General features: G+C 36.3%; 1 protein-coding gene across 1 annotated transcript in view; it reads left to right on the top strand.

Annotated features, from left to right (window-relative positions):
• NBAS (NBAS subunit of NRZ tethering complex) overlaps positions 1-26,640 on the top strand; it is a 319,324-nt gene that overhangs the window by 155,884 nt on the left and 136,800 nt on the right. Inside the window, exons 32-35 of the mRNA XM_045549061.1 lie at positions 3,497-3,610; positions 8,675-8,788; positions 11,662-11,819; positions 12,507-12,596. Coding sequence (XP_045405017.1) covers positions 3,497-3,610; positions 8,675-8,788; positions 11,662-11,819; positions 12,507-12,596 — 476 coding nt within the window. The remainder of the gene's footprint in view (positions 1-3,496; positions 3,611-8,674; positions 8,789-11,661; positions 11,820-12,506; positions 12,597-26,640) is intronic.

Genomic DNA, 26,640 nt, shown 5'->3' with positions numbered 1-26,640 from the left:
TTTTTCTCAAAAATACCCTATGAGGTAATGATTATTATTGTTTCCAATTTTCAGATAATGAAATCAAGGCACAGGGAGGTTAAGTGACTTGCTTATGGTCACACTGCTCATTAGAGGTAGAGCTAGGATTCAAACTCAGATAGTCTGGCACAAGAACCTGCATTATAAATAGTAGACAGTACTGTACTGATGAATAGTTATAAAAGTAAAAGATTCTTTGAGAAGGAAACTCTTATTTGTCTTTTCACTCTTTGGCTAAGTGACTGACTCCTGCATATTAGCACCTTGCTGGCCCACACAACTCACATTTGTACTTCAGCAACATCACAAGTAGCTATATATGTTGTGGACCTTTGTTGCCATTCATGAGTGACCGAAATTGATATTTCACATCTGTGGTTTGATGGGCATTTACTGTCAATGTCTCCTAAGGTTGTGATGAGACTGTTTGGTATATACATAGCTGGTCAGTAAATGCTTTTACATCTGAGACGTGTGTGTGTGTATGCTACTGTCATTTTTTTTTAACATTTGAGATATGTTTATGAGTTCTACAGGAAAATGAGGTACTCTTAATTGTTAAAATACATTCATGCACATCTTTTTCATGTTCATTCATTCCATTTAGAAAGGAATTTTAGGAATTGAATACCTCCTTCATAGAAGTATAATAACATCTAAGGCTTGAATTTATTTAACTGAGAAATCACATCTTGAAATATAATTTAGCATGTCCTAAAATTAGAAGTAAAAGAGAACTGGTAAAATGATTTTCCAGAGGTTCAGAAAATAAACAAGTAAAGTAAAAAATCCTTTGAACATTAGAATCCTACTCTCCAAATATATTTAATGTACTTGAAATAGTAGTAGTATGTATTTCTTAGAGCAGTAAGGACACAAAGAACCAAATTTGAGTGTTCCATTAGATGGAAGTTTAGAGAAAATGATGATTTATTATTATGTGTGGTTTCAGTTTTCCACCTTGATTTATGGAGCTAGAAAGAGAGTAGTAATAAATGGTAAGGAAGTCAGCTTAGTAGAATTTCTAAAGCTAGAGCTTCTCTAAGAGGAATACAAGAATTCATCAATAAGGCCATAAAAGCAGCTATGAAAACCCCAGGTTTTTATGTATGTAGAATACTGATAATATCTGTGACAAGTACTGTTTTGAAAATCAAATTAGAACTATATAAAGAGTACCTGTCTCATGGTCATCATGTTATTGAATCTGGAGAAAGCCTCCTTAAATAGTAGCAGATATTGAGGAAAAAACCCATAATATTTGATTGTGATAAGTTATGGAAAAGTTTGAAGTATACTGCCAGTGAGTTTTTGCTAGATGGTGCTATAGCAAAAAACTCAAACTCTCAATGGCATATGATAGCAGGCTTATTTCTTGCTCACAGTCATGTTCACTTCGGTTAGCTACAGTACAACTCCATGACACGTGGGATTCTCATTGCAGAGGGAAAAGATCAATAGTGGAATTCCATGACGACTCTTACAGCTTTTGCTCAGAAGTGGTATATATCAATTCTACTCACATTAATTGTCCTTAGAAGTCACAGGGCCATGGGTAATGTCAGTGAAGTGGGTACTTGGGATATGAATAATTGCAATGGATAAGTAGGAACAATAATCTATAGAAGCTATACTGACATGTAGATAAAGGCAATAGTATGAAGGAAGTAACGGAAGTCTACATTTTATCTTTTATGGTAAAGGCCATAATAGGATTATTATATCAGGAGATGTATAAATATTCATCCTAAAAGAGCCTAAACTTTAGGAAACATGTACTGCAGTATTTAGGAATAAAAGGATATAATGTTGGCAATTTATTCTCAAATGGTTCAGAAAAAATAGGTGTTTATGTGTATATATGCATATATTTGTGTGTGCACATATATGTGTATATACATATATATTTGTGTGTGTGTATAGAAGAGGAAAGGAGGAAGGGTATGCATACATTATTGCGCATGTGTGAATAGAGCAAATTATTAATAATTTATAAATTTTGGAAAGAGAATAGAGGAGTTCTTTGTATTATTCTTGAAAGCTTTCTGTAAGTTCAGAATTAAATCATAATAATATCTTACACAGAAAAGCCCATTTGGAAGAAAAACCACCACCTCTCTTCTTTATCTCCCCAACCTCTGGGCCCCCTCTCACATACCTAGAAGTTTTGAGAGAACACAAGATGTATGGGGAATAGCCATGGATTTAGGAATGGATAAAGGATTAAAGACGTGAACAACATTCAGGGAGCAGGGTTGAACAATAGTCCCATCCCTTTTTCAGTGACCTTCGCCAAAGTATATAACCTTTCTGTACCTCAGTTTCTTCCCTTGTGGATAACAATAGTACCTGCCTCGTAAGGTTCTGCTTTGTAGGGTTAGTAGACATAAAGGACACACAGCAGTGCCTGGGTCATAGTTCACATTCATTTCATGTCAGCTGTTGTTATAGTTGTTGGGGCAAGCCTCCCCCAGCAGTACTTTGCTTCTTAAAGGTTGACGTATCTACTCTAAATAAGTACCATTCATTCCTAGAATATATATGATGCCCTTTAACTGAGTTTTGTATGTGTGTATGTGTATTCTTCATTTCTCCATAGTCTGAATTGGTTTAATCAGACAGGTTTTATTTTCATAATATTTAGCTTGTATGAGAGGATTGGGTTTATTTTTAGAGAAAGGTCAATAAATTGGAACAGTAAACACTTTCAGGACTCCTGCCCTCCAAACTGGGGTGATGTAGTAGAGATAGCAAATGGATATTGGGAACATGGAACAGGTTTTGGAAGATGAGGTGGGGGAGGTGCTGGTATAATAAAATGTATATGAAGTTTTCTTTTTCTTTTTTTTTTTTTTGAGACAGAGTCTCACTCTGTCTCCTGGGCTTAGAGTCCAGTGGCGTCATCATATCTCACAGCAACCTCAAACTCCTGGGCTCAAGCAATCCTCATTCCTCAGCCTCCGGAGTAGCTGGGACTATAGGCATGTACCACCATACCCAGCTAATTTTTACTATTTTTAGTAGAGACAGAGTCACACTCTTGCTCAGGCTGGTCTCGAACTCCTGAGTTCAAGGGATCCTTCTGCATCAGCCTCCCAGAGTGCTAGGATTACAGGCCCGAGCCACTGTGCCTGGCCTATATGAAGTTTTCAAAGACAAATTCTGCCTTGTTCAAAATTTCCCCTAAGTCCTGACATGGTACTTAAAAAGGTGACACATTTTTCTAGCTTCAGATTGAAGCACTTACTTGCTGCACTTTAGAAGCTTGGTTATAAAGGAGAAGATTCATATTGCACGTTATTTATTTAGAAGCAACAATAATTTTGTTGTTTGTTAAATGTGCCTTTTACTTAATTCACATTGATGTGGAGATTAACACAGTTTTCATTTTGTTTGGTTACCTTATATTAGAAACGTCATGACACCCTTTTGTGATGTCTCTGGTCCAAGTCTTTAGTGTGTTTTTCTTTTGTAGTGCGATTGTGCTCTGATCGGATCAGCCTCATCAAGGAGTGTATCTCCCAGTCCCCCACATGCTACAAACAATCCGCCAAGCTTCTGGGCCTCGCTGAGCTGCTGAGGGTTGCAGGTAAGTCTTTTGAATACTAAACTGCAGAAAAGATCTCTGCATTATTCTTGACATCACCCTAGGTGAATAGCATAATGTATCCTTACAGGTATCAGGAAAGCATCTTTTGGACAAGGATTAGTCTTTTTCTAGAAAGATCAGCATGTTATAAAAATGTGTATCTATATATTGAGCTGCTGGGACCATCTGTCCATTAAATGAAGACAAGCTCATTCAGGATGTCACAAAGTGGTTGTGAGATCAGGAGTAGAAATCAAGTGTTGCCATTTATAACCAGAAAGATTGACTATAGAACAAGCCAGCCTTACCAGTTGACCTCCAGTGTTTTCAAACCTGAGCAATTCGTTAAGAAAAGTTTGTGCGTTTACTGTTTGGTGGTGTTTTCACATACTTTATCTCATTTAATCTTCTTATAAATGGTGACAATGATGGTATTCTTCTCATTTTAAAAGAGAAATTGAGGATCAGAGAAGCTAAATACCTTGCTCAGCGGGGTTAAATAGCAGACCTTGGCTTTCAAGGACAGTCTTTTTAACTCTGCATTTAATGTTTCTTTAACCACACTGTTCTGCTTACCAGAGTCTTTTAACATTTAGTTTTGTATTTTGATATGTTTTGTATGCTGATCTGTACAAGAACAGTTATTGGTCATTTTGTTTCTAAAGCAGTGGTTTGAAGTTATATTAGTGTAAGTCACACATAGGCACAAAAGTAAAGGGGATTTATGTTTATATTTTTGGTTTGAAAGATATAGATACATTTAGTATATTTAGTGGATGCACATGTTAATATTTTAAAATTCTAGTGTGTAGGACTCTTATTCTTAAGGTCTCTAGTTTTAGTAAATGTTTATGTGTTAGTAGTTGTTTTCTAGTTTGTCTGAAGGCACAGCATTAGCTTCTTTGTCTTTGGACTTGGGACACACTTGGAAAGGTGAAGGGACTGTGACTGGGGCCAAATATCCATTGAGAGGTATCTGGGACAACTGGAGAGAACATTGGGTGTGGAGTTAGAGGACGAGTTCAAGTCCTAAGTCTGCCGTGCATTTGCTAAATTACTTTAGCTCCATTTTCTACATTTGGAAGATCTGAATGATATCCCCTTTCTTCACCTACCAAGATATAGAGACCCAAATGCATGTGAAAGCACCCTGTAAATTTTGAAGCACCCTAATCATCAGGGAAGAATTTCATGAGGATCCAGTCCACAGAAGCAAACCAAGCAGCTTAAAGATGCCATCTACATTTCCATGTCCCTGCTAGGATTAATTTCCTTTTTTGTCTTTGTGACATGTTGACATATTAACAGAAGTACCAGTGGCCGTGGCAACCTACATGAATTTTTTTTTTTTTTTTTTTATTTCAGCTCATCATGGGGGTACAAAAGCTCAGGTTATATACATTGTACATGTCCCGCCCATCCCCCTGAGTCAGAGCCTCAAGTGTGTCCATTCTCCAGACAGTGTGCCTGGCACTCACCATGTAGTCATACCTCCATCCCCTCCCGCCACCCCCCACCTCCCCAAGTCAGCACCTTCTAATTGGAAGAACATTCTGTCCATTGAAAATTCATACAGAATTCTTCCTGTATGCTACAGAATAGCATATGTAGATCACATGATATTTAGGCCATTTCTTTAATGCAGCTATTTTAGTTCTAATATTTGGGACCATCTCAGTTTTGCCACATTCTAGTTCACAAACTCTAATGTGGAATCGTATTACAACTTAGTGCAGTATCATTAAAGATAAGGCTAGTATCTACATTTCATTCAGGGTATTTTTATTATGAGCCACCTGTGTGTACATAATGAAAATAGCTAATGAGTATCAATGATTCCTACGTGGCAGCACCCTTACTATTTTTACATATTGACTGTACACAATATCCTCTTGTTAGCCACATTTTATAGTAGAGGAAGTAGAAGAGCAGATAAAGTAATATTACTCTGCTAAGTACTATGGATACGAAGTTCTATTACACACACCTGCTGCCCTCTGAGAATTTAGAGTCTTAGAGGGCTAAGGAAACAAATAATTATATTGCAACATAAGATATGATGGTAGTACATGGCTTCTGTAAGCAAATATTACAGAACTGAAAGAAAGACAAGGCTAATTTTTGCCCAGGGTGTTAAAGAAAAGTATCACCAAGCAGAGGACGTTTACCTTCTAGAGTGTTTTGGTTATCTGTTGCTGCTTTACAAGCCACCTAAAAATATAGTGGCTTACAAAACAACCATTGTTTATTTATCTCAGTTCTGGAGACTGACTGGGCTCAGCTAGGCAATTCAGGGTCTTTTATGAATTTGTGGTCAGATAGTGGCTAGGGTTGGGCTCATCTTTTGATGAGCAGCATTTGGGCTGCTTTACCCACACATCTGGGCACCTGGGATGATAAGACTTAAATAGCTGGGGCTGGAATAGTTAGAGCATCACGATAGCTCACTGCAACCTCAAACTCCCAGGCTCAAGCAATTCTTCTGCCTCAGCCTCCTGAGTAGCTAGGACTACAGTTGTGCACCACCATGCCCGGCTAATTTTTTTGTGTGTTTTGTAGAGATGTGATCTTGCTATGTTATTCAGAATGGTCTCTTAACTCCTGGCCTCAAGTAATTCTTCCACCTTGGCCTCCCAAAGTGCTAAAATTACAGGTGTGAGCCACTGCACTTAGCCAATTGAATGTATTCTGAAAAAATGCAAGCATTTCAGGATTTCAAGGCTTTATATTAAGTGAAATAGGTGCATTTATTACAGAGAAACTTTTATATATTGTTCGATTTCCAGTATTTTATGTTAGTGTTACTAAGACATGAGTTTATTATTTTAATAAGATTATGAATGATAGTGTTACACTATCTCTTTTTTAAGAATCTTTTTAAGACTAGATTGGGTCAGTATTTGCCTTGGATTTTATGATATTTAAACCTCTGAAACACAGAAAGAAAATTGATAGGGACGGGACATATTTTAAAAATTTTATTCAGCTCTTTCTGTCTACTTTTTCTTCTGAGCCATATTATAGCTTAGAAAATTAAGGGCTATATACATATTTTCTTTTTTTCCTGTAAATATTAAAGATAATATAAAAGCTTCATTACTTCCTTAAAATATAAAATTTTTTTTTATTTTTCTTTTTAGCCTACATATCCAAATAATACTGTATTTGTATTATAACTTCGAATTCTTTGTCTTATAATTGTGCGACTAAAATGAAATCCTAAGCCCTCTGCTCACTGAACAGACTCCTTCTTGGCCAATGGGACCCCAGATAAACCTTAAATGGGTTTCGGCAATGAAGGGAAGAGAGGTTGTACACGCCTTGTTATATCCCCTCCCTTTTAGAGTTTGGATACAGCAACTGACGAGCATTAATGTTAAAACAGAGATCATAAGACTGACAAAACAGCGATCCTAAGACTGACAAAACTGACTATTTGGGACAATAAGATATTAAATTATTAACAGGACCTAAGGCCATGCAAGGCAAAGGTTAAATCATTACCTGCAGGATATACATTTGCTTAACAGATCATTTGAGTCTGTATATTGTGACTTTTCTCTGATTAATGGACTTCCTTATCTTAACTTAAAACTTTCCAATCCTTTAGAGAAAGCTTTATTTCTTTAACCAATTACAAATTAAAGAATCTTTGAAGGTACCTATAACCTATAGGTAACTGCTCCTATCACCTAGTGATGTCATAGCATAATGTTTTAGCACAATGCATTACTCATGTGTTTTTGCTTATGCTGGTATAAACAAACCTGTTACCAGTGGTATAAAAGTATAGCACATATAATCACATACAGTACATAGTACCTGATGATGATAATAAACCACTATTACTGGTTTATGTACTTACTATACCTTTATTGTTATTTTAGAGTATACTCCTTCTACTTAAAAAAAAAAAAAGTTAACTGTAAAATAGCCTCAGGCAGGGCCTTGAGGAGGTATTCTAGAAGAAGGCATTGTTATCATTGACTTGACAGCTAGATGAGTTACTGTCCCTGAAGACCTTCCAGTGGGATGAGATGTGGTGGTGGAAGACAATGATATTGATGATCCTGACCCTGTGTAGGCCTAGGCTAATGTGTATGATTATGTCTTAGTTTTTAACAGAAATGTTTTAAAAAAAATTGTTTTTAACAGGAAAAAAGCTTATAGAATAAGATTTAAAGAATATTCTTGTACAGCTATACAATATGTTTGTGTTTTAACCTGAGTGTTTTTACAAAAGAGTCAAAAAGTTAAAAAAATAAAAATTGTGTAATGTAAAAAAGTTACAATAAGCTAAGGTTAATTTATTGCTAAAGAAAGAAAAATATTTTCTAGTGAATTTCATGTAGCCTAAGTGTATAGTAATTATAAAGTCTGCAGTAGTGGTGATCAGATATCTAGGGTGGGGGATTCTAGCTAAACTGATGTAGCAGGATTTTTGCTAAAACTGTATTCTTGAGGATGTGCTCAAGGACCAGGTGTAGTAGGCCTAGTCAGGTTCAGAGAATACCATCTAGAATTTGTTCAAAGAGACAGACTTTTTCAGTGCTCTGGACAGCACTTATATTCTAGTTTCTAAATACTAGTTGAATTTTTAAGATGAGAAATATTTTTGCTTCATTGTCTTCATCCATTCACTCAATCTGCTGGTCATTATTTCTTAAGCCCTTTTATAACCTGATTTCTTTTTGAAGCATAGATTTTTTTTCTCTTTCCCTTACCATGGTAATACCAAGACTTTTCTGTAGAGCTATAAACCACTCTCATTTTGGACTTTCTGATTTGGGTATTTTAGTTAAGAACTGATATTATCATTGATCTCTCAGGAAACTGAGGGCGAATTTCATGCTTAATAAGTAAATTGATTAGAAGATAAGGGTATTTAAAAAAATAAGTAGATTGAAAGGTCAAAGTTGCTGTGACCTTTTGTCCTCTGATCATTTAAAACCGGTCTAATCTCTGTGTTTTATTTTTGAATTAATTTGAAAAACAGTTTTAATGAATTCTTTTTTATTCAATTGATGCTGCCATAATCATTAAGTCATGTGCATGTGCTTATAGGTGAAGACCCAGAAGAAAGACGTGGACAGGTTCTAATCCTTTTAGTTGAGCAAGCACTTCGTTTCCATGACTACAAAGCAGCCAATATGCATTGTCAGGAGCTGATGGCCACAGGTGAGTAGACAACTTATTTTAACACTTTACTCACGTCCTCTTTACATGATGAGTAATGGGAAAGGTCTATTCCAAAATCACTTGACCTGATTGGTAAGCTGGCCACATTTAGGCTTGAAATACTTACGTATATGCTGTATGCTTATAAATTTTATGTATGTATGTATGTATATATATATATATATATATATATATATATATATTTTTTTTTTTTTTTTTTTTTGTTAGAGACTAGGTCTCTGTTGCCCAGTCTGAAATACAATGGCACAATCATAGCTTACTGCAGCCTTGAACTCCCAGGCTCAAGTGATCTTCCTGCTTCGGCCTCTCTAGTAGCTTGGTCTACAGGCTTGTGCCACCATACCCAGCTGATTGTTCTTATTTTTTTAGAGATGGGAGGGGTCTCACTGTGTTGCCCAGGCTGGTCTCAAATTCCTAGTCTCAATCGATCCTCCCACGTCAGTCTCCTGAGTCAGTGGGATTACAGGTGTGAGCTACCATATCTGGCCTTGCTTATATATTAATATAAATATTTTGATGGACTTAGAACATTATACTATTTTATTTCAGATTTTAGTTGCTTTCCATTCCCTATTAAAAACATGCTCATAATTGAAAAACAATTTTATGTAAAATATTTTAATGCCATTTCATGTATTATATAAAAGATAATTAAAATTTTTTTGGAGTACAGTACTTACAATTTGTAACTATATTGTATTTCTACTCTTTAATTTTTTTTTTTTAAAGATAACTTTTCAAACTAATGTTGAGAAATTGGGAAGTAGTTTGCAACTCTAAAATCTTCCACATTGAAATTCAAATTCAAGTCTCTAGAGGATAAGCAGATTTTATTGTGGAATAATTTCCCATTTGAAGAATGTGTTTTAGCTGGGCCCAGTGGCATGTGCCTATGGCACTAGCTACTTGGGAGGTTGAGGTAGGAGGATTCCTTGATCCCAGAAGTTTGAGTCCAGCTTGGGCAACATACTGAGACCCATCTCTTGGGGGTGAGGACAAAGAACACATTCTCTAGTGGGATAAGAACTGATGTTGTCTTATCATGGGCTCTGTACTAAATGGTCTGCTTTTCGTGGCTGTGCCTGACTATGTGAAAGCCCAAACACATTTTTTTACCCACCATTGGAACATTAGTGTGTGCTTAAAACACAATGTTTCACTTCATGATCACTCTTGGAGCTGTGCACTGGTGATTTGTGCACTGTTTGTATGTATACTGTTAAAAAATTATTGTGACACTTGTTAATAATAGTAAGGAAGGCTTTATTCAGGACTATTGTGAAAGGCATCAAGACTATTGGAAGAGGGGAGAGAGATTAGTCTCAATTCTGAATACAACAAGGACAAGTGGCCATTTATAGCCTGTGAGCATACTGAGAGGGTTGGTGGCTGGAAAATTACTAAGAGAAGACATCAAAGGTAGGAGGATTCTTGCTACACTGATTTAATAGGATCCTTGCTGAAAGCAGGCCAGAGTGACCGGATATTATGGATAAGGGATGAGGAATTTGACCAGATATTGAGGGTGATCAGATATCAAGGTCATGGGGATTCTGGCTGAACCGGCTTACCAGGATTCTTTCTAAAACTGGAGTGTGCAGGTCAAACAATGAGGGGAGCCAAGGTTGAGACTAGTTGAGAAGAGGCTCAGAGTAGCCTGACTAAAGGTTAGTCAAGGAGAGAATCTTTGGCAATATATCTATGAAAAGATTTAAAATTCTGGAAAAATACTTCACAACTTCAGTGTTAGAAAATTGGTTTCATAAAAAAGCTGTGTTCTATAATATTAACCAAGTAATTTTGCAACATTAAGTTTAGAATAATTATGTTTTTTCTGTAAAAACATTGTTGTATTAATCTAAAATTGTTTATTTAGAGGGTTTTGCAATAATTGTATTCCTGTAAGGGTAGTAACCTGAATTAATTTTTATTTTATATATTTAGAAAAAATTATTCTGAACTAAAGCCTTTGTACTTAGGAAAAAAAGACCTACTTTCAAGCTAGAACTCGTTCAAATAAGAATCAAATTAAATTTTAAGAATCCAGACTATAATGTGGAGGAAAAAGATCTCTGTTGGGAGTTGGGGGCTGGTTCTATTTTGTCACTATACCTTCTATAAAGTCAATGACTCCATGCAGGTCTCTGTCATAATGTCTCTTTTTTCTAGCACTTTGCATTTTACAATGTTCTTTTTTAACATATATATATTTCAAAATATTAAGGGTGTACACATGTTTTTGGTTACATGGATCGCTTCCGTCATACTGAGTCATGGCTATAGGCGTGTGCCCATCACCCACATAGTGTTCATTGTACCCATTAGGTAGGTTTTGTCCTCCCCCACCTCCCCTCCTCTCCCTACAATGTGCTTTTAAACAAATGTTACTTAATCCTTTCAACAACCCAAGAGAAAAGTGTTATTATTATTGTCTTTTTATGGTAGTAAAGGAACTGTGGTACTTAGAGCTTTCTCAGGCTCACACAAGTGCTCAGTAGCAGGGATGGACCATACCCCTAAATCTTCCGAATTCAGATAGCAACCTTTGTACTCAACATCAAAGCTCAGTAGATAATTTGTATTTATTGTCAGTTAATTTAAAATTTAACAGAGTTTGTCAGAAACACTTGTCTGGAGTAGAACTGAACTCTCTGGATAATAAACCAGCCTAATCTTCCTTTTGTATCTTAGATTCTTATGTTTTTCTGCTTATATTATAATGTATCAGTAATGACTATGATTTTCCTGTGGTACCACAAGACCTGAGCAGGAAGCCATTGCATTTCTCATCTCAGATGGAATATTTTTCTTCTTCTGGGAATCAGTTATTTTTCTTCTTGCCAATTTTGCAGGTTATCCTAAAAGTTGGGACGTTTGTAGCCAGTTAGGGCAATCAGAAGGTTACCAGGACTTGGCCACTCGTCAAGAGCTCATGGCTTTTGCTTTGACACATTGCCCTCCTAGCAGCATTGAACTTCTTTTGGCAGCTAGCAGCTCTCTGCAGACAGAAGTAAGTGCTCCCAATAAAAGAAATCCTGAACTGTATGAAGTGCATTTTGTTGGGTGTGTGGATCTGAAATGTGTGTGTTTTTTTTTTTAATAGTATGAAAATTTTAATTTATTGAAGAAAAATAGGTTGTGAAAAGGGGGTTGAAACTATTAGGATATAAAATACTGTTGTTCGCATTATTACCATAAGAATACAACATATTACAGTCAAGAATAAAACATGAGAAATGGTTATATAAAATATATCTGAAACTATATGAGTTAAAGCCAGTGGAGACACCATTGCCTTAGGGAAGAGTCCTGTGGAAGTTGGGGGTGGAGGTGGGCTTTGGTTACAGATATGCTGAATTTCCTAAAATTCACAGGCTAGATCTGCATAGAAGAGGATAGTGCCCTTGTTGACAAACACTGTTAAATATTGAGGAGATTCTGGAATTTATGCTTTTGTCTCAGAGTCGCTCATTACATTGTTTATCAGGGTTTTCACACTTGATTCCCACCTCTGAAACTGTTGCATCCTTGTGAAGCTGTTCAGGAAGTTCTGAAGTAAGCCTATTACTAAAAACTGTTCATTATGAAATAGCATTTTTTCCTCAAAAGAGTACTTACTAAATTTCAAGCCTGCCTTGTAAAGAGAGGCAAATTTAAAGACACAACTGCTTTATAATATAGCCTGTTGTTCTTTCAGATTCTTTATCAAAGAGTGAATTTCCAGATCCAACCTGAAGGAGGGGAAAATATCAGTGCTTCTCCGTTAGTCAGCAAAGTGGTACAAGAGGTAAGTTAAAGTGAGGGAGAAGAGAGCTTGAAATGTGGCTGAGTTTCCTGAAAGGTCACCCGATCTCACCTGTGAGAGGGGCTTTGTGTATGTGTAGAGACTGCTTTTCTTGTCAGTTTTTGTGTGTGTGTGTGAAATGTAACATTCATATAGAAAAATATAGAAAACAAAAATTTTCAGCTAAATAAATTATCACAAGGAGGACATCCATGAAACCACCCGACATGTAAAGGTCCTGACCAACCTGCGAAGTCCCCCAGACCCTCTCCCAATTTAATTTTTAACTCTTCTCTCTCCTTCGGTGATCGCCGCTGTCCTGACTAACCCTGATAACCAGAACCTTGTGATTTTTTTGTTCTTGTTTTAAATAATTGTAATATCTACCATACACACTCTAATATGACAGCTTAGTTTTACCTGTTTTTATCCTCTTTCAAAATAGTTATGCTCAATATTATGTTTGTAGGATTCATCCATGACAGTATATGTAACTGTAGTTTATTCATTTTTATTGCCATGTAGAAATCAACTGTTGCATACATATATTATAGTTTATCCATTCTAACACTGACATTGGTTTATTTTCAATTTTGTTTTTTTTTTTTTTTTTTTTGAGACAGAGTCTCACTTTGTTGCCCGGGCTAGAGTGAGTGCCGTGGCATCAGCCTAGCTCACAGCAACCTCAGACTCCTGGGCTTAAGCGATCCTACTGCCTCAGCCTCCCGAGTAGCTGGGACTACAGGCATGAGCCACCATGCCCGGCTAATTTTTTTGTATATATATTTTTAGTTGGCCAGATAATTTCTTTCTATTTTTAGTAGAGATGGGGTCTCACTCTTGCTCAGGCTGGTCTCGAACTCCTGACCTCGAGCGATCCACCCGCCTCAGCCTCCCAGAGCTAGGATTACAGGCGTGAGCCACCTTGCCCGGCCTATTTTCAATTTTGAGTACTAAAAATAATGCTGCTATCATTGTTTGTACATGTCTCTAGTGCACATGGGCATTTTTTTTTAAGACATTTTCTTGTTCTGTTGCCCAGGCTAGAGTGCAGTGGCATCATCATAGTTCACATCAACCTCAAATTCCTGGGCTCAAGTGATCCTCCTGCCTCAGCCTCCTGAGTAGCTGGGACTATAGGTACATGCCACCATGCCTGGCTAATATTTTCTATTTTTGGTGGAGACTGGGTCTCACTCTTGCTTAGGCTGGTCTTGAACTCCTGAGCTCAAGCGATTCTCCTGCCTTGGCCTCCCAGAGTGCCAGGATTACAGGCGTGAGCCACCATGCCTGGCCTTGGGCAAACATTTTTCTCAGGCTTATACCTAGTACTAGAAGGATATGTTGTCGATATGTTCAACCTAAATGGATAATGCCAAATGATTTTCCAAAGTGATTTTTACCAGTTACACTTTCAAACACTGATTGATGTATGGGATTGCCGGTTACTCCAATCCAGTATCTTGGTATTGTTAGTTTTGTAAATTTTACCTATTCTAAGTGTTTAGTGATATCTAATTATGATTTGGATTTACATTTTTCTGATTACTAAAAAAAGTGGTATTATCTCAGGAGAGATGCCCTTTTGTGAGGTACCTGTTCAATTCTTTTGCTCATTTTCTGTTGAGTTTTTGTTCTTTCTTCATTGAGATTTTTATGAATAAAAATTGTCCAAGCCAATTAAGTATGTATATGTTTCAGGATAGTCTATCCTGGGATAGAAAGAAGGAAGTGTATGCCCCCTGACACCTGTCTTCTTGGTGAATGTTTGCTCTGTGGGATTTAACTTTTCATGACTATGTATAGCAGCATTGATTTGGCATTTTTTGGATCAAAGACAGTAGCCCAGTTTCTGACATTCTGACATTCTAGCTGGATAAATTAAGAAGTGATGATTCTGTTTATAGATTGACGTTCCATATGATTCTGTCAAATGGTAAGCTTTACTTTCACAGTGTAAAATATTTGTTTTTGACTTTTTTGGAAGACACTTATAGGGATAAGTGAGCTGCACTAACGTTTATTATTTTTTTTAAATTGGCTGTAACCATCTTGACAAACTTATTAGTATTTGTGTACTATACAGTTACTTTTAGAACTCTGGTGCAAAGCTCCAGCTGTGGCATGTGTTCATGGAGTTAGGGCATAGCTTTTGTCCAGAGTGGAATATGTACAAGCACCCCATTTCCACAACTGTTCCTTTGGTATTAGAATTCAATTTGGCAAACATATCAAGTACACATGTGTATCTCCAGTTTAGTGCTAAGTGATCTATGTCTGTAACGTGACTTTTTGCCCTTACGGAGTTTCTGCCTAGTCCTCCTCCAGTGGTGACTCGAGGGCAGCACTGACCAATAGAACTTTCTTCGGGAAGGGAAACGTTCCATATCTGCACTGTCCAGTATTGTAGCTGCTAGTGACATACAGCTATTGGGCACTTGAAATATGGCTGTGTAACTAAGGGATCAAATTTTTAATTTTGTTTAATTTTAATTAATTTAAATGTAAATAGCCACATGAAACTGCTGGCTACCAGACTGGACATTGCAGCTCTGGAAGATCCAACATTCAGTGGAGGATTGTGTTTGGCCCCCAACATGGTAGAGAGAGGACTTTTTTTTCATTGCACCCCCTTCAGATGGAAGCTGTAGCATGTTGTAGGGTCCTAGAGTGGTGTGGATACATTTTGTCCTTTGGCGTGTTTTGACTTGCAGTTGTACTGATTAATAACTATTTTCCCCTCATTGAATGTGAAAACACATTACATTCTATCGTATTTTCTCCATGGGATTCAGAGCAGTTCTTATATTAGCTGGTGGTCATGAAATGGATATTAGGAAGAGTTGTCTTTCAACTCTTTAAAAGTAGGTTGAAGACCTACTTTTCATGAGATCTTTACCCCAAGTTTTGTACCTTTTGAACCTCTGATCCCTCCCCCACCTGACCAGTCACGTCTCCCACTCTGTCCTTTTCCAGCATCATCCCTTGTCGTGTCTTCCAAACACGTGCTCTGTCCAGTAGTGGAGAACTTACCACTGTTCTTCAGGCAGGCTTTTTCACACCCTTGGTGTGCCTTAGTTAGAGTTTTCTCTCTGCCTGTGCTACACCTCTTCTCTTTGGTTCTTATGCGTCTCTCTTATCCCTTCCATCTGAAGTATTTTCTTTGTGAAGCTTTCCTAGAGTCCTTTAATTGCTACCTCCTTTATATTCCCTAAGCATTCTTACATCATTCTGTCCCCGCACTTTATGGTGTGGTTTGGTGTTGTATGGTAACCAGAAATATGTCATTTAACTTTGTGCCCCCTTCATAGGGTGCTTCACACATAGTGAAGGCCTCCTTAATGCTTGATAGAGCTCAGTTGGAAACACCTACTGCACAATGATTAGTCACTGGCAAAAACAAATTAAGAAGTAGATTTTAGCCTAAAAATATGAGGAATTTCTCATTTCATTCATGTTTGTGCTGTGGTGGCTATTGAGGTCATGTTATATCTTTGCCAGTGTGAAGGGTGTGCCATTTCTGTGTTCAGTATAGAATTGCAATGCGATTCTCCCGAGCTCGGCTCCGTGACCTTACTCTGAATCTCCATCCTTCTTCATAAAATCCATAAAAAGCCTTTTGTGACTTTTGGGTTTTCTATTTTTTTGTTTCTACAATGAATTAGAAAGTCAGCCTGCCCCTTTGGTGGCTTCTTTGGAGCGGGCCATGCTGTGCTGCTGCACGTGGGCACATACCACCCTATTAACATCTCGTCAGTCGGAGAAGGAGACCAGCAGCAGTCCTCCACATGTTCCACTTAGCAAGGAAAAGGAATTCTTCCAAAATGATTGTCTTCTGCTGTTTTTTTAAGCTCCTTAAAAGCTTTCTTGTCTTTCTTTTCCCCTTTCAGCATGTTGTAATAGATTTAGGTCTCATAAAGTGCTAATCCAAACCCTCAATGAACACATTGTGGCTTTGATTCATGAGGCGCATTTCAGACTATTATAGCTACTATTATTAGATTAAAATATAGTGTTTAGCTAGAAGATGCCATGTATTACATATTAACAGTAGATATGATAACCACATTAAATTATAACTCATGAATGAGAGATGACTTTCTGTGTAATCTACTTAATACTTAAGACTTTCATTACTTCACTTGTGAAAATAATGATTTTTATTTATATATTCAAGCAAAATAAAGATATAATTGCTGTGCAGTTGCATTTGCATTAGTGCAAATGGAGGCTACAAGTTTGAAGATATTGCTGTTGTCCCTGTGAACAGGATATTTGCTTATAAATAGAACAAAATGCACAATTTGTGAATAACTACTAAAATTACGGATGTCCAATTTCTTATTAATGTTGGTTATTACGCTTTTTAGATGGAACAGTATTCCACCACTTAAAGTATATTAACATTTTGTTTAGCTAGTATTAGTTATATCATTTAGCCAATGATGTTTTCCCCAGATAAATCTAATTAGAGTTAGAAATAGATTGTATACAGGGTTCCCATTAAAAAATCATTTTCACCATGGGAAAGCTTGTTATGAACATTTAAAGTGGCTACAGATTTATATGACTGGACTAATTAATGTTTAGAATTTGAGCATGGGCTGAGCATAGAGCTTAGCTTTTGTTTTGCTTACATTGGGATACAAATTCTTTATCAGATTTATGATTTGATCATGTTTCTCTCAATGTGTGACTTGGCTTTTTATTTTCTTAATGGTGGCTTTTAAGTGCAAAAGTTTTTAATGTTGTGGAAGTGTTGTTTATCAATATTTTCTTTTATTGCTTACGTTTTCGATGTCATGTCTGAGAAATCTTTGCCTAACCCAAGATTGTGAAGTTTTACTCCTGTGCTTTTTTCTGAGAGTTTTAGAGTTTTCAGTTCTTAAGTTTATTGGTAAATAAGTAATAAAAAAGCTACTTTTATATGAAATAAGTATAGGCTTAAGGGATATTCACATGCAAAAAGAGGAATTTAGAACTTTACCTCATACCACGCATAAAAGTCTAATAGAATCATATTTATTTTGTTTTCTTTTATGTCTCATAATAGCTTGTTCTTTCTTAATTTTAAATTTCATATTTAGTATGCACAAAGACACAAATTAATCATTTTGAGGTTTTAAATGACATAATTTCACTTAGAGTGATTTTTTGTTTCATTTATTGCTTTATTGATTTTTTTTTTCCCCATGTGTTTTGGGATTTTGGTTTGCAAGCTCATTTTAAGTGATGAAACATCACCCTGCCCCATCTCCTGTATCTAAGGATTCTGCAGTTTTTGTGGTTCCATCTCCTGTATCTAATCCCATGGTGCCTTAGTCCAGAACTACATCCTATAGTAGTTTTTCACATAGCACCCCTTCCCCCGTTGTAAGGTTGAGGATATGAGAATACAAACATGAAGCCAGTGAGGGGTTTGTCCCACTTGCTTTTGGCCTTGTTTTTGTCCTCTGCCTCCTAGGCCCACAGCTTGTGTGAATGCATAGCTCCAGGCAGCGAGCCTGGCTGCAGTTCTCCCTCTTACCGGGGAAACTTTGATTCACAGTTCTTCTCTGGAAAGGAACATCTGATAGTCACTGTTAATATCCGAATTCTGAGCTTCAAAATGTTGAACTCTTTCGGACTTGGTTGTCTTTTGACTCTTTTTTCTATTCTCAGTATTTTGGAGCACAGTGAATACTAAAACAGGAGTTTACTGCTCCATCCTGACTGGAATTCATAATGTTTCAATTACAAATATAATACAAGCTTTTAATAGTCCATTATCTGGCATACTATAACATATTTCTTGAAAGTAAAAAAAAAAATTAGATGTGAAGCATCTATGATAAAATATCAACATTTGTTAACTTTTGATAAGAAGTACATGTATATATGTGGTAACTTTTTCCTTTCTGCTTTGTTTAAAATATAAAAATAATTTAATTAACAATATATTAATATATAAGTCAAAGACAAAGTTCTCTCTCTTTTTTCCATCTGATCTTTCTATTTACCCATCCCATGAATCCCACTGCTCAGAGATAAACATTTTTAACACATTAACTGCCTTGTGAGTTGTATTTAACTCACAGTAGTTTTGAGCCTGAGGCCTTGTGAAGCATATGTAACTCACACGTCTCCCCACCTTGGGAGCTGTGAGAACTATTTTTCAAGTTGCATATAACTCATGCACAGAAAACAATAAAAAATAAAATTTTCAGTTTTTATTCTGTTTTCATAATAAAACACAGTGGCCCCCAGGAAATTTTTTTTTCTAGTGTGGCATTCAATGTATTAAGTCAGTACTGCTATGTGTCATGCAATCTTCCCTTGTCATTTCATGTAGACCTCTATATAATGGCAGCGTGGTGTTCTTTGGATGCATATACTGTGGTTTATTTATCTCTTCCTTTGCTTTTGGACATTTATATTGTGTCCGTTTTTTCTCTAGTTTAGACTGAACTGCCCTGAGCATTTTATGTACACAGCTGTGCGTACACATGCCAGTGTCGCCCTCTGATAAAACGGTAGAAAGGGGTTTCTGTTTTCTTGTGGTTTATCTTTCATAACTTTGTGTAAATGCTTACTTTGTCTTCTTTATTGTTGTGATACCAACACATCACTGAAGATATAGTATATCCTCATTAATTTTTGTTTTGTTATTTTTTTTGACAACATTGTCTGATTAATGTTCTGTGTGGGAGGTTTAGTTTATGGCAATCATGACATGAGTGATCTGGATGATAACATGGCGTTGACACAACTCAGAACATCCATTTATGCATTTCAGTTGGCATGTAGATCTGACCACAGACAGAAATCTTCTGCTCATTGTCATGCTTCAGGATAATATGTTTAGTTAGTTGACAGCTTGATGCTCAGGGGTGTGAATAATTTTGATTGGATTGGTGAGTCTACATTATAGATTTCCATTCCTCACAAAAGTTAATATTATCTGCCTCCTCTTTCTGCACAACTGTTGGAATTCCACATTTTCTTCTTTCTTTTACCTTCATAATGACCATGCATTTATGATATATTTGTTTTGTTCTCTGTTTTGTTTTATAGTAACTCTTTTAGTAATAAGAAATGCATTTTTGCTTTTTATCTAGATTTGCAATTTAAATCCACTGGCAGAAGACATTTTCTAAAAATAATGCATTCAAGTAGTCTATCTTACTTATAGGGAAATCTGTGGGTGTTAAAAGTTTCCTTTTACTTTTAAGGAAACATCATATTACTTATCCCTGTAGGGTCTAACATGTACCATACTGAGAGACTTTTTCTAGACTACTTTCGTTTATACTTAGCAATTGTTACATATTCTTGTTTTCTCTCATCTTTTACCTACTCTCCCTGAGGCTTCTTTCCTTGCCATTTCACCAGAACAGCTTTGTATATGCATCACCAGTGACATCTTGTTTCTAAGTTTATGGGTCAAATCTTGTCTTCATTTTATTTGACCCATGAGTAGCATTTGACTTGCTTGTTTCAGGCACAGCCCATTTACCTTCTTTTCCTCAGACCTCACTGGCTGCTTCTTCTCATTGTCCTTGCTGGTTCTTCCCCATCTCCCAGTGTTAGGTACCCAGGTCTCAGGCTTTAAACCTTTCCTGTGTCCACCCATCCCTTAGATGAGCTCATCCATTATCCTGACTTCAAATATCAGCTTTGTGCTGATGATTCCCTGCTCTGTAGTTCTAGCCATAACTTGTCTTCTGAGTTCCAGATTTGGATGCACAGGATAAAATTTGCTATAGTAAGTGTTAGGTGGGGGGATGTACTTTGTGTTATTTAAGGATATGTTGGAGAAGGAGTAGTTGAGCACAACATGATCTCTGTAATCCTTACAATAGGCCATCAGGTTTCTCAGAAATTCACCCTTATATAATATTACCAGACACTAGAGAAAGCAACTCTTTAAATACATTGTTCATTATAATAATTTACCAAAAGAATTTTTTCTGCAAGCCACGCTTGACACATGGAAGTATCCTTGTTCTTGTGAACCTGTTTGGTAATGATATCTGTTGTTGTAATATTTGAAAAGTATTATTATTGCTTAGTGAGTTAACCTTTTAGCTACATAACATACTTGACATTAATGAGATTTCATGTTAAATTTTATGCTGAGAATTGTTGATTTGGTTTTGAAGTTTAATCTATTTCTGCTGTTATAAACTCTAAATTAATTAGCAGCATATCATTATCCATATAAAAAGTGCCAGTGATAATCATAGCAGGGCTAAATTTTGCCTAAGCCCTTTTTTCTTTTCCCATTATATGAAGTTGAAAGAAAACTATTTTCTTCATTAATGACTCTAGTTACACTAAGATCTTGGTAGACTGCCCCCAAATTAAATATTAAATGCTGCCTTCGTGGTCCAAATGAGCCTTTTATTTTACTTTATCTTTTGTAATTCTCATTAGGGGAAACTCTTATAGAAAATGCTATTATCACTTACAGTTCTAAGCACATGGATTTCATTTATCTTCTGAAACAAACTTTTAAGTTTCATATGTTTAAAATTTCCTATCTTGAGCCAGCTCATCCACATGAACAGAAGTAGAGTTTGGTTTTATTTTATGAAATTGAATAATAGTTTTTATGGGTTATATTTTTTGGTATCTTTAAGTTAGTTTGATTTACCTCTAAATGAAGTTGTATTCTGCTTAAATGCCATAGTTCTTGCCATATTTATATTTTTATTTCCATATTTGGATTAGTTGATGACTTTAAAATCATTTAATATACCTTCTCAGTTATGAAGTAGAATCTTCATAGTCGTGATTGGAACTGTGACATGAAATCTTATTTGAATAACATTTACCTACTCTAGACACAACATATTAGACTTTTGAAAATGTAACTTCAAACATTTAAACAGCACAGGAAAGCCAGATTTCTCAGACTAATCTGCTGGTCTAAGCTATAAATTAGAGATTTTCACATACTCGGAGGATATAGTAATAAAGAAATAGTGTCCCTGCTCTTGAATAGCTTACTGTCTAGTTGGAAAGACAGGCAAAATGAAATCATAATAATATATTTTGGTAAGCACATTAAACATATGCATATAATATTGTGAGTGGATAAAAGATGGATAGCATACTGTCTTAAGAGTTTACTTATAGCAAAAATATTACATGTCAAGGAATACTCATAAGAACATCTTTGTGACCTTAGAATAGGCAAAGATTTCTTAAATATGATACAAAAAGTGTTAATCGTAAAGTTATAAATTGATGACCTGGACTAATTTAAAATGAAGAACTTTTGTAAATCACAAGACATTAAGAGAAAGAGATGGTAATCTACTGAGTAGTAGAAAACATTCACAGTTCATGTATTTAATAAAGGATATATATCCAGAATATATAAAGAACACCTACAAATGAATAAGAAAGATGGACAACCTATAGAAGAATGGGTAAAAGACTCAAAGAGACAATTCACAAAAGAGGATATTCAAATGGCCAAAAATATCCAAAAAAGTTTTCAACTTTATTAGTCACTGGAGAGGTGCAAATTAAAGCCACAAAAGATATACCATCACATAATTACTAGAATTGGTCAAATGAAAAGGACAGGAAGTGCCATGCATTGGCATGTATGTGGAGTGACCAGTAGTCTTATAATTGCTGGTTAGAATATAAATTGCTATATCCACTTTAGAAAATGTTTGGCACTATTTACTAAATCTGGACATATGCATACTCTATACTTTAACAATTTCACTAGTTATATACCCAGAAATTCATAATATGTTCACCAAAAGATAATTACCAACATGTTCAGGGCAGCACTATTGATATTAGGTCCAAACTAGGGACTTCATCAATAGAAGAAAGGAGAAAGTTCTGGTATATTCACACGACATAATACTATGATATAGCAACAAGTTGAACAATCTTCAACTACTTGCAAAGTCTGAATGAATTTATATTGAGTTAAAGAAAGCAAACACTAAAGAGTACATAATTCTTTTCATATAAAGTATAAAAATAGGCAAAATTAATTTATGCTGCTGCAAGTCAGGACAGTGTTTATTTTGACAGTGTTAGTGGCTAGAAGTGAGCACAAGAGAGGCTTCTGGGATTCTGGTGGTGGTATGTTTCTTGGTCTGAGGGCTGGTTATATGAGTGTGTTAAAGTATATCAAACCATATCAAACCATACACTTAACACTTCTTTGATATATCTTGCACTTAAAAAGTTTATTTAAAAGGATTGTTATGCCTGGATTAAAGACATGAAGGTGGAATATATGCTGGCAGTAATTGTCTTTGCATCATGAGACTGTGAATAGATATTGTCCTTTTGTTCCTATACTTTTTTGAATTTTCAAACCATCTTTAATGTGATTGTATTAGTTTTATAGCACAGAAAAATAAATGAGCTTTAATAAATACATATATAAAAATGTGTGTGTGTGTGTGTGTGTGAGAGAGAGAGAGAGAGAGAGAGAGAGAGATTTGGCCAGTATGTCAAAATCCTGCAATGAACAGTGGACCACACATTTTGATAGCTGTAGCTGAGAAGGAGAAGGGAGGAAACACCCCTAGGCCAGTTGTCTGAAGGCAGCCAATTCAACAAAGTTGATCCTCAGTTTGCCTTTGTGTCAGATAGTGTTCTAATACCTACTCAGCAGTGTTATTGTCAAACTAAGTGATGACCATATGAAGCACCTAGCTCAGTCCCTGACACATAGTAAGCATTTAATAAATAGTAGCCATTACCATTCTCATACACAAGACTCGAGACTTTACTGTTAGTAAACAATGTGTCTAGATCTTTGTTGTTCCTTTCTACTAATATAAAGCTGGTCCTCTGTTAGTTAGTTTTTCCTCAACAACTTGCATTGATAATGTTTTTACCTCTACTACATCTAACTTTGATTAACAAACATTAAAGTTTACCTGTGTTTCTGACTTTCCTTCCTTTTTTTTTCTCCCAGATCCTCACAAAGATCCAGCGTGGTGATCGTGTACTTTCTTTGTTAGGTCGGGGGATGAAGAATCCTTGAATTTCTCTGCTTATCTGAGTTACCTCAGGCCCTTTTCACATTTAGACAAATTAGAAATAAAAACATTTAAACTTAAGATACACATTGAGGTGGAAAAATACCTTATGGTAACCTCATTATATTCCCAGTCTCACTACCTTAATTCAGTCCCTGATTATTTTAAACTTGGACTAACATACCAATCTTCTAACTGGGATAATGTTTCTGAAACACAAATCTGATTATTTTATTCCCTTTGTTTAAAGCCTTTCAATGGCTTCCCCTTCCCTCAGGATGAAGAAGGAGGTTCCGTGGCGTGGTCTTCAGGTCTCTTGCTGGGCTTACCTCCGCCTTCCTTTCATCCTCACGTCCTGCTCTTCTCTTCCTCTTCCTGTGCTCTTTTCTACAACTTTGTTAAACCACTTAAGGTTCCTCCAGTTTGCCATGTTTCATAAATTGCATCCTCTGCCTGAGATCATTGATCTTCACCATCTGGAAGCCCTAAATTCTTTCCTGCTGAAATACTGTCTTTTCTGTGGAGCCTTCTGTGATTCAGGGGAGATATGATCTCTCTTCATGTTCTCATAGTACTTTATATGTCCCTTTTTTACAGAAGTTGATATTAGTCTGTAATTATGTCTTTATATCTGTGCCTCCCTCCCTATTTTCTGAGCTCCGTGAGGGCAGAATGTCTTATTCATTTTTGTCACTCATTGCCTAATATAGTATGTGACACTGAGTAAGAGTGAATATGTGAATGAGTTTTAATTTGTTCTTTTGTTTTTCCAGTTGTAGCTTTTTAAATAACTAAAAAGTATAACCAGTAAATTGAGATGCTTGCTATGTATTTACATATGTACATATACACACACAGAGAGAAAGAGAATGTATGGTTACTGCAAATTCCACCTGGGATTTGTCTCTGGCAAATAACTATTTTGAAAGTATTATTCATAGGGGCCTCAGACATACAGTACTAGTTCCGCTCAGTATAGGGTTTATTAGAGTAAAAAACTTAGAAGCAGAAAGAACCAGAGTATATATGATCTCCAGAGCTCTCAGTCTCCCACAGAGAGGTGTGTGGGGGCTAGACTTGGTGGTTACATGCACAGTGATAAGCTATCCAGTGGAAGGAGGTCCAGCCCCCATAGTGCAGGATAGGAGCTGGACGTAACATCTGCACCACTGTGTAACATCAAAAGCTCCTTGGCTGGGGTGGAGACCTTATTAGAAGGGGGTGAGAAGCCTCTGGAGCTCAGGAGCAAGAATCAGTGTGTTTTTCTTCTAAATCAGACCTGATGAGCCAGCTGACCACTATGTTACCAAAGTGGAGAAGAAATGAGCCTCCACTGCCATCTCAAATAGTAAAGAAATTAAGGAGAGAAAGATTCCAGTAATGCCTCCACTAAAACAATTTTTGCTTTTTGTGTTCCCTTCCAATTTTTATACACCAATATACATGTAAAGCCCTTTGTAAAGTCCTGGCACATAGCAAGCATTGAAGACATGGCAGCTGTCATCATTACTACTGTAGAAGGGAGAGTTATGCTTTTTTTCCTATCTAGGCCTTTCTGCCGTGTCTTTTCAGAAATGTTAGACAATGAGCTTCATTCTTTGATTGTTTTTATCTCCCCTCCACAAGAGGATGAATAACTTTGCTGATTGCTGAAATGAAGGAAAACTAGGCTACGTGTGGAACAACAGCTCTAAGGGAGTCTAGGAAATGTAGTCTTTAGCTTTTCAACTTTTAGCATCTGTGAGACAGTCTATAAGGAGTTCAGAACAGAGTTGAGTAAGCCAAGCTGCGGTATTTGCCACAGTGCGAAACCCAGGTGAGGTGCTGTTTTTTATTGACACCTAAGCCCCAAATAATTATTTTTTACACAGTTGCACTGATAGTATACAAACAATTTGACATGATTGTTCCTTTATTAATATACCATCCATTTTTTCTGTTGTTTTCATAATTAAATTATGATATATGATATTGCATTGAATTGATGGTTTATGCATTTCCTAATGTCCAAAAAACCCATAAAAAACAAACTTTTTAGTATGTTCAAAGCAGTTTAGAATACTTATGGGCAACTTAACAGCAAACTGGGCAAATTGTAAGGATTGGTTAATATAACTTAAATATGTTTCCCTTTTAGAAGTAGGAATAAAATATAAGTTTATTTAAGTATCCTCGCATGACGTATTTATTTTCTATTGCAGCTCTCACATAATACCATGACCTTAGCAGCTTTAAAACAATGCAGTTGATCATTTTACAGTTCCCATAGGACAGAAATCTGGCAGGCTTGGTTGAGTCTCACAGGCCAAAACCAAGGGGCCAATAAGGCTGTGTTCTTTTCTGGAAGCTCTGGAGGAGAAGCTGTTTCTATACTGCTTTATGGTGTTGGCAGAATTGAATTCATTGTGGTTGTAGGGGTGAGTTTAAGTTCTATATTACCTTGCTGGCTGTCACCTGAGGGCTGTTCACAGTGTCTAGAAGCTGCCTACATTCATTGGTGTGTGGCTCTCTTCCTCCGTCTTCAAAGCCAGCAGTAGGATTTGAGTTCCCTTGTGCTTCAAATTCTCCTGCCTCTTCTCCCATGGCCTCTCTCTGACACTCTCTCTCCGACCCCAGCTGGGAAAAGTTCTCTGCTTTAAGAGCTCATGTGATGAGGTTAGTCTCACTCAGATAATTCAGGATAATCTCCCCACCTCAAGGTATGTGTCCTCAATCATATCTGCAAAGTTCCTTTGCCATATAATGATGACATATTCACAGGTTCCAGGGATTAGGATTTGGACATCTTTGGGGGCCCATAGTTCTACCTACCATATATGACAACTGCTAAGGTGATCTAAAAGAGTGTGTTTGTTCAAGTATTTATGTGTTGATATCCTGGTAATTATTGAGTGATTACGTGATTTATTATCTTGTTATTACTTAAATGGTGTCTTAATGAATGATGTAATCAAGATCTGAATAGCCAATCTAAGCTATTGACTAAGTTATCCTGTTAGTTGCAAGAAGACTATTGGCATTGAAAAACTAGGTCTTAATTT

The sequence above is a fragment of the Lemur catta genome, chromosome 4, assembly GCF_020740605.2.
Source record: "Lemur catta isolate mLemCat1 chromosome 4, mLemCat1.pri, whole genome shotgun sequence".
Taxonomy (NCBI): Eukaryota; Metazoa; Chordata; class Mammalia; order Primates; family Lemuridae; genus Lemur; species Lemur catta.
This window is presented reverse-complemented; position numbering and strand designations above follow the sequence as displayed.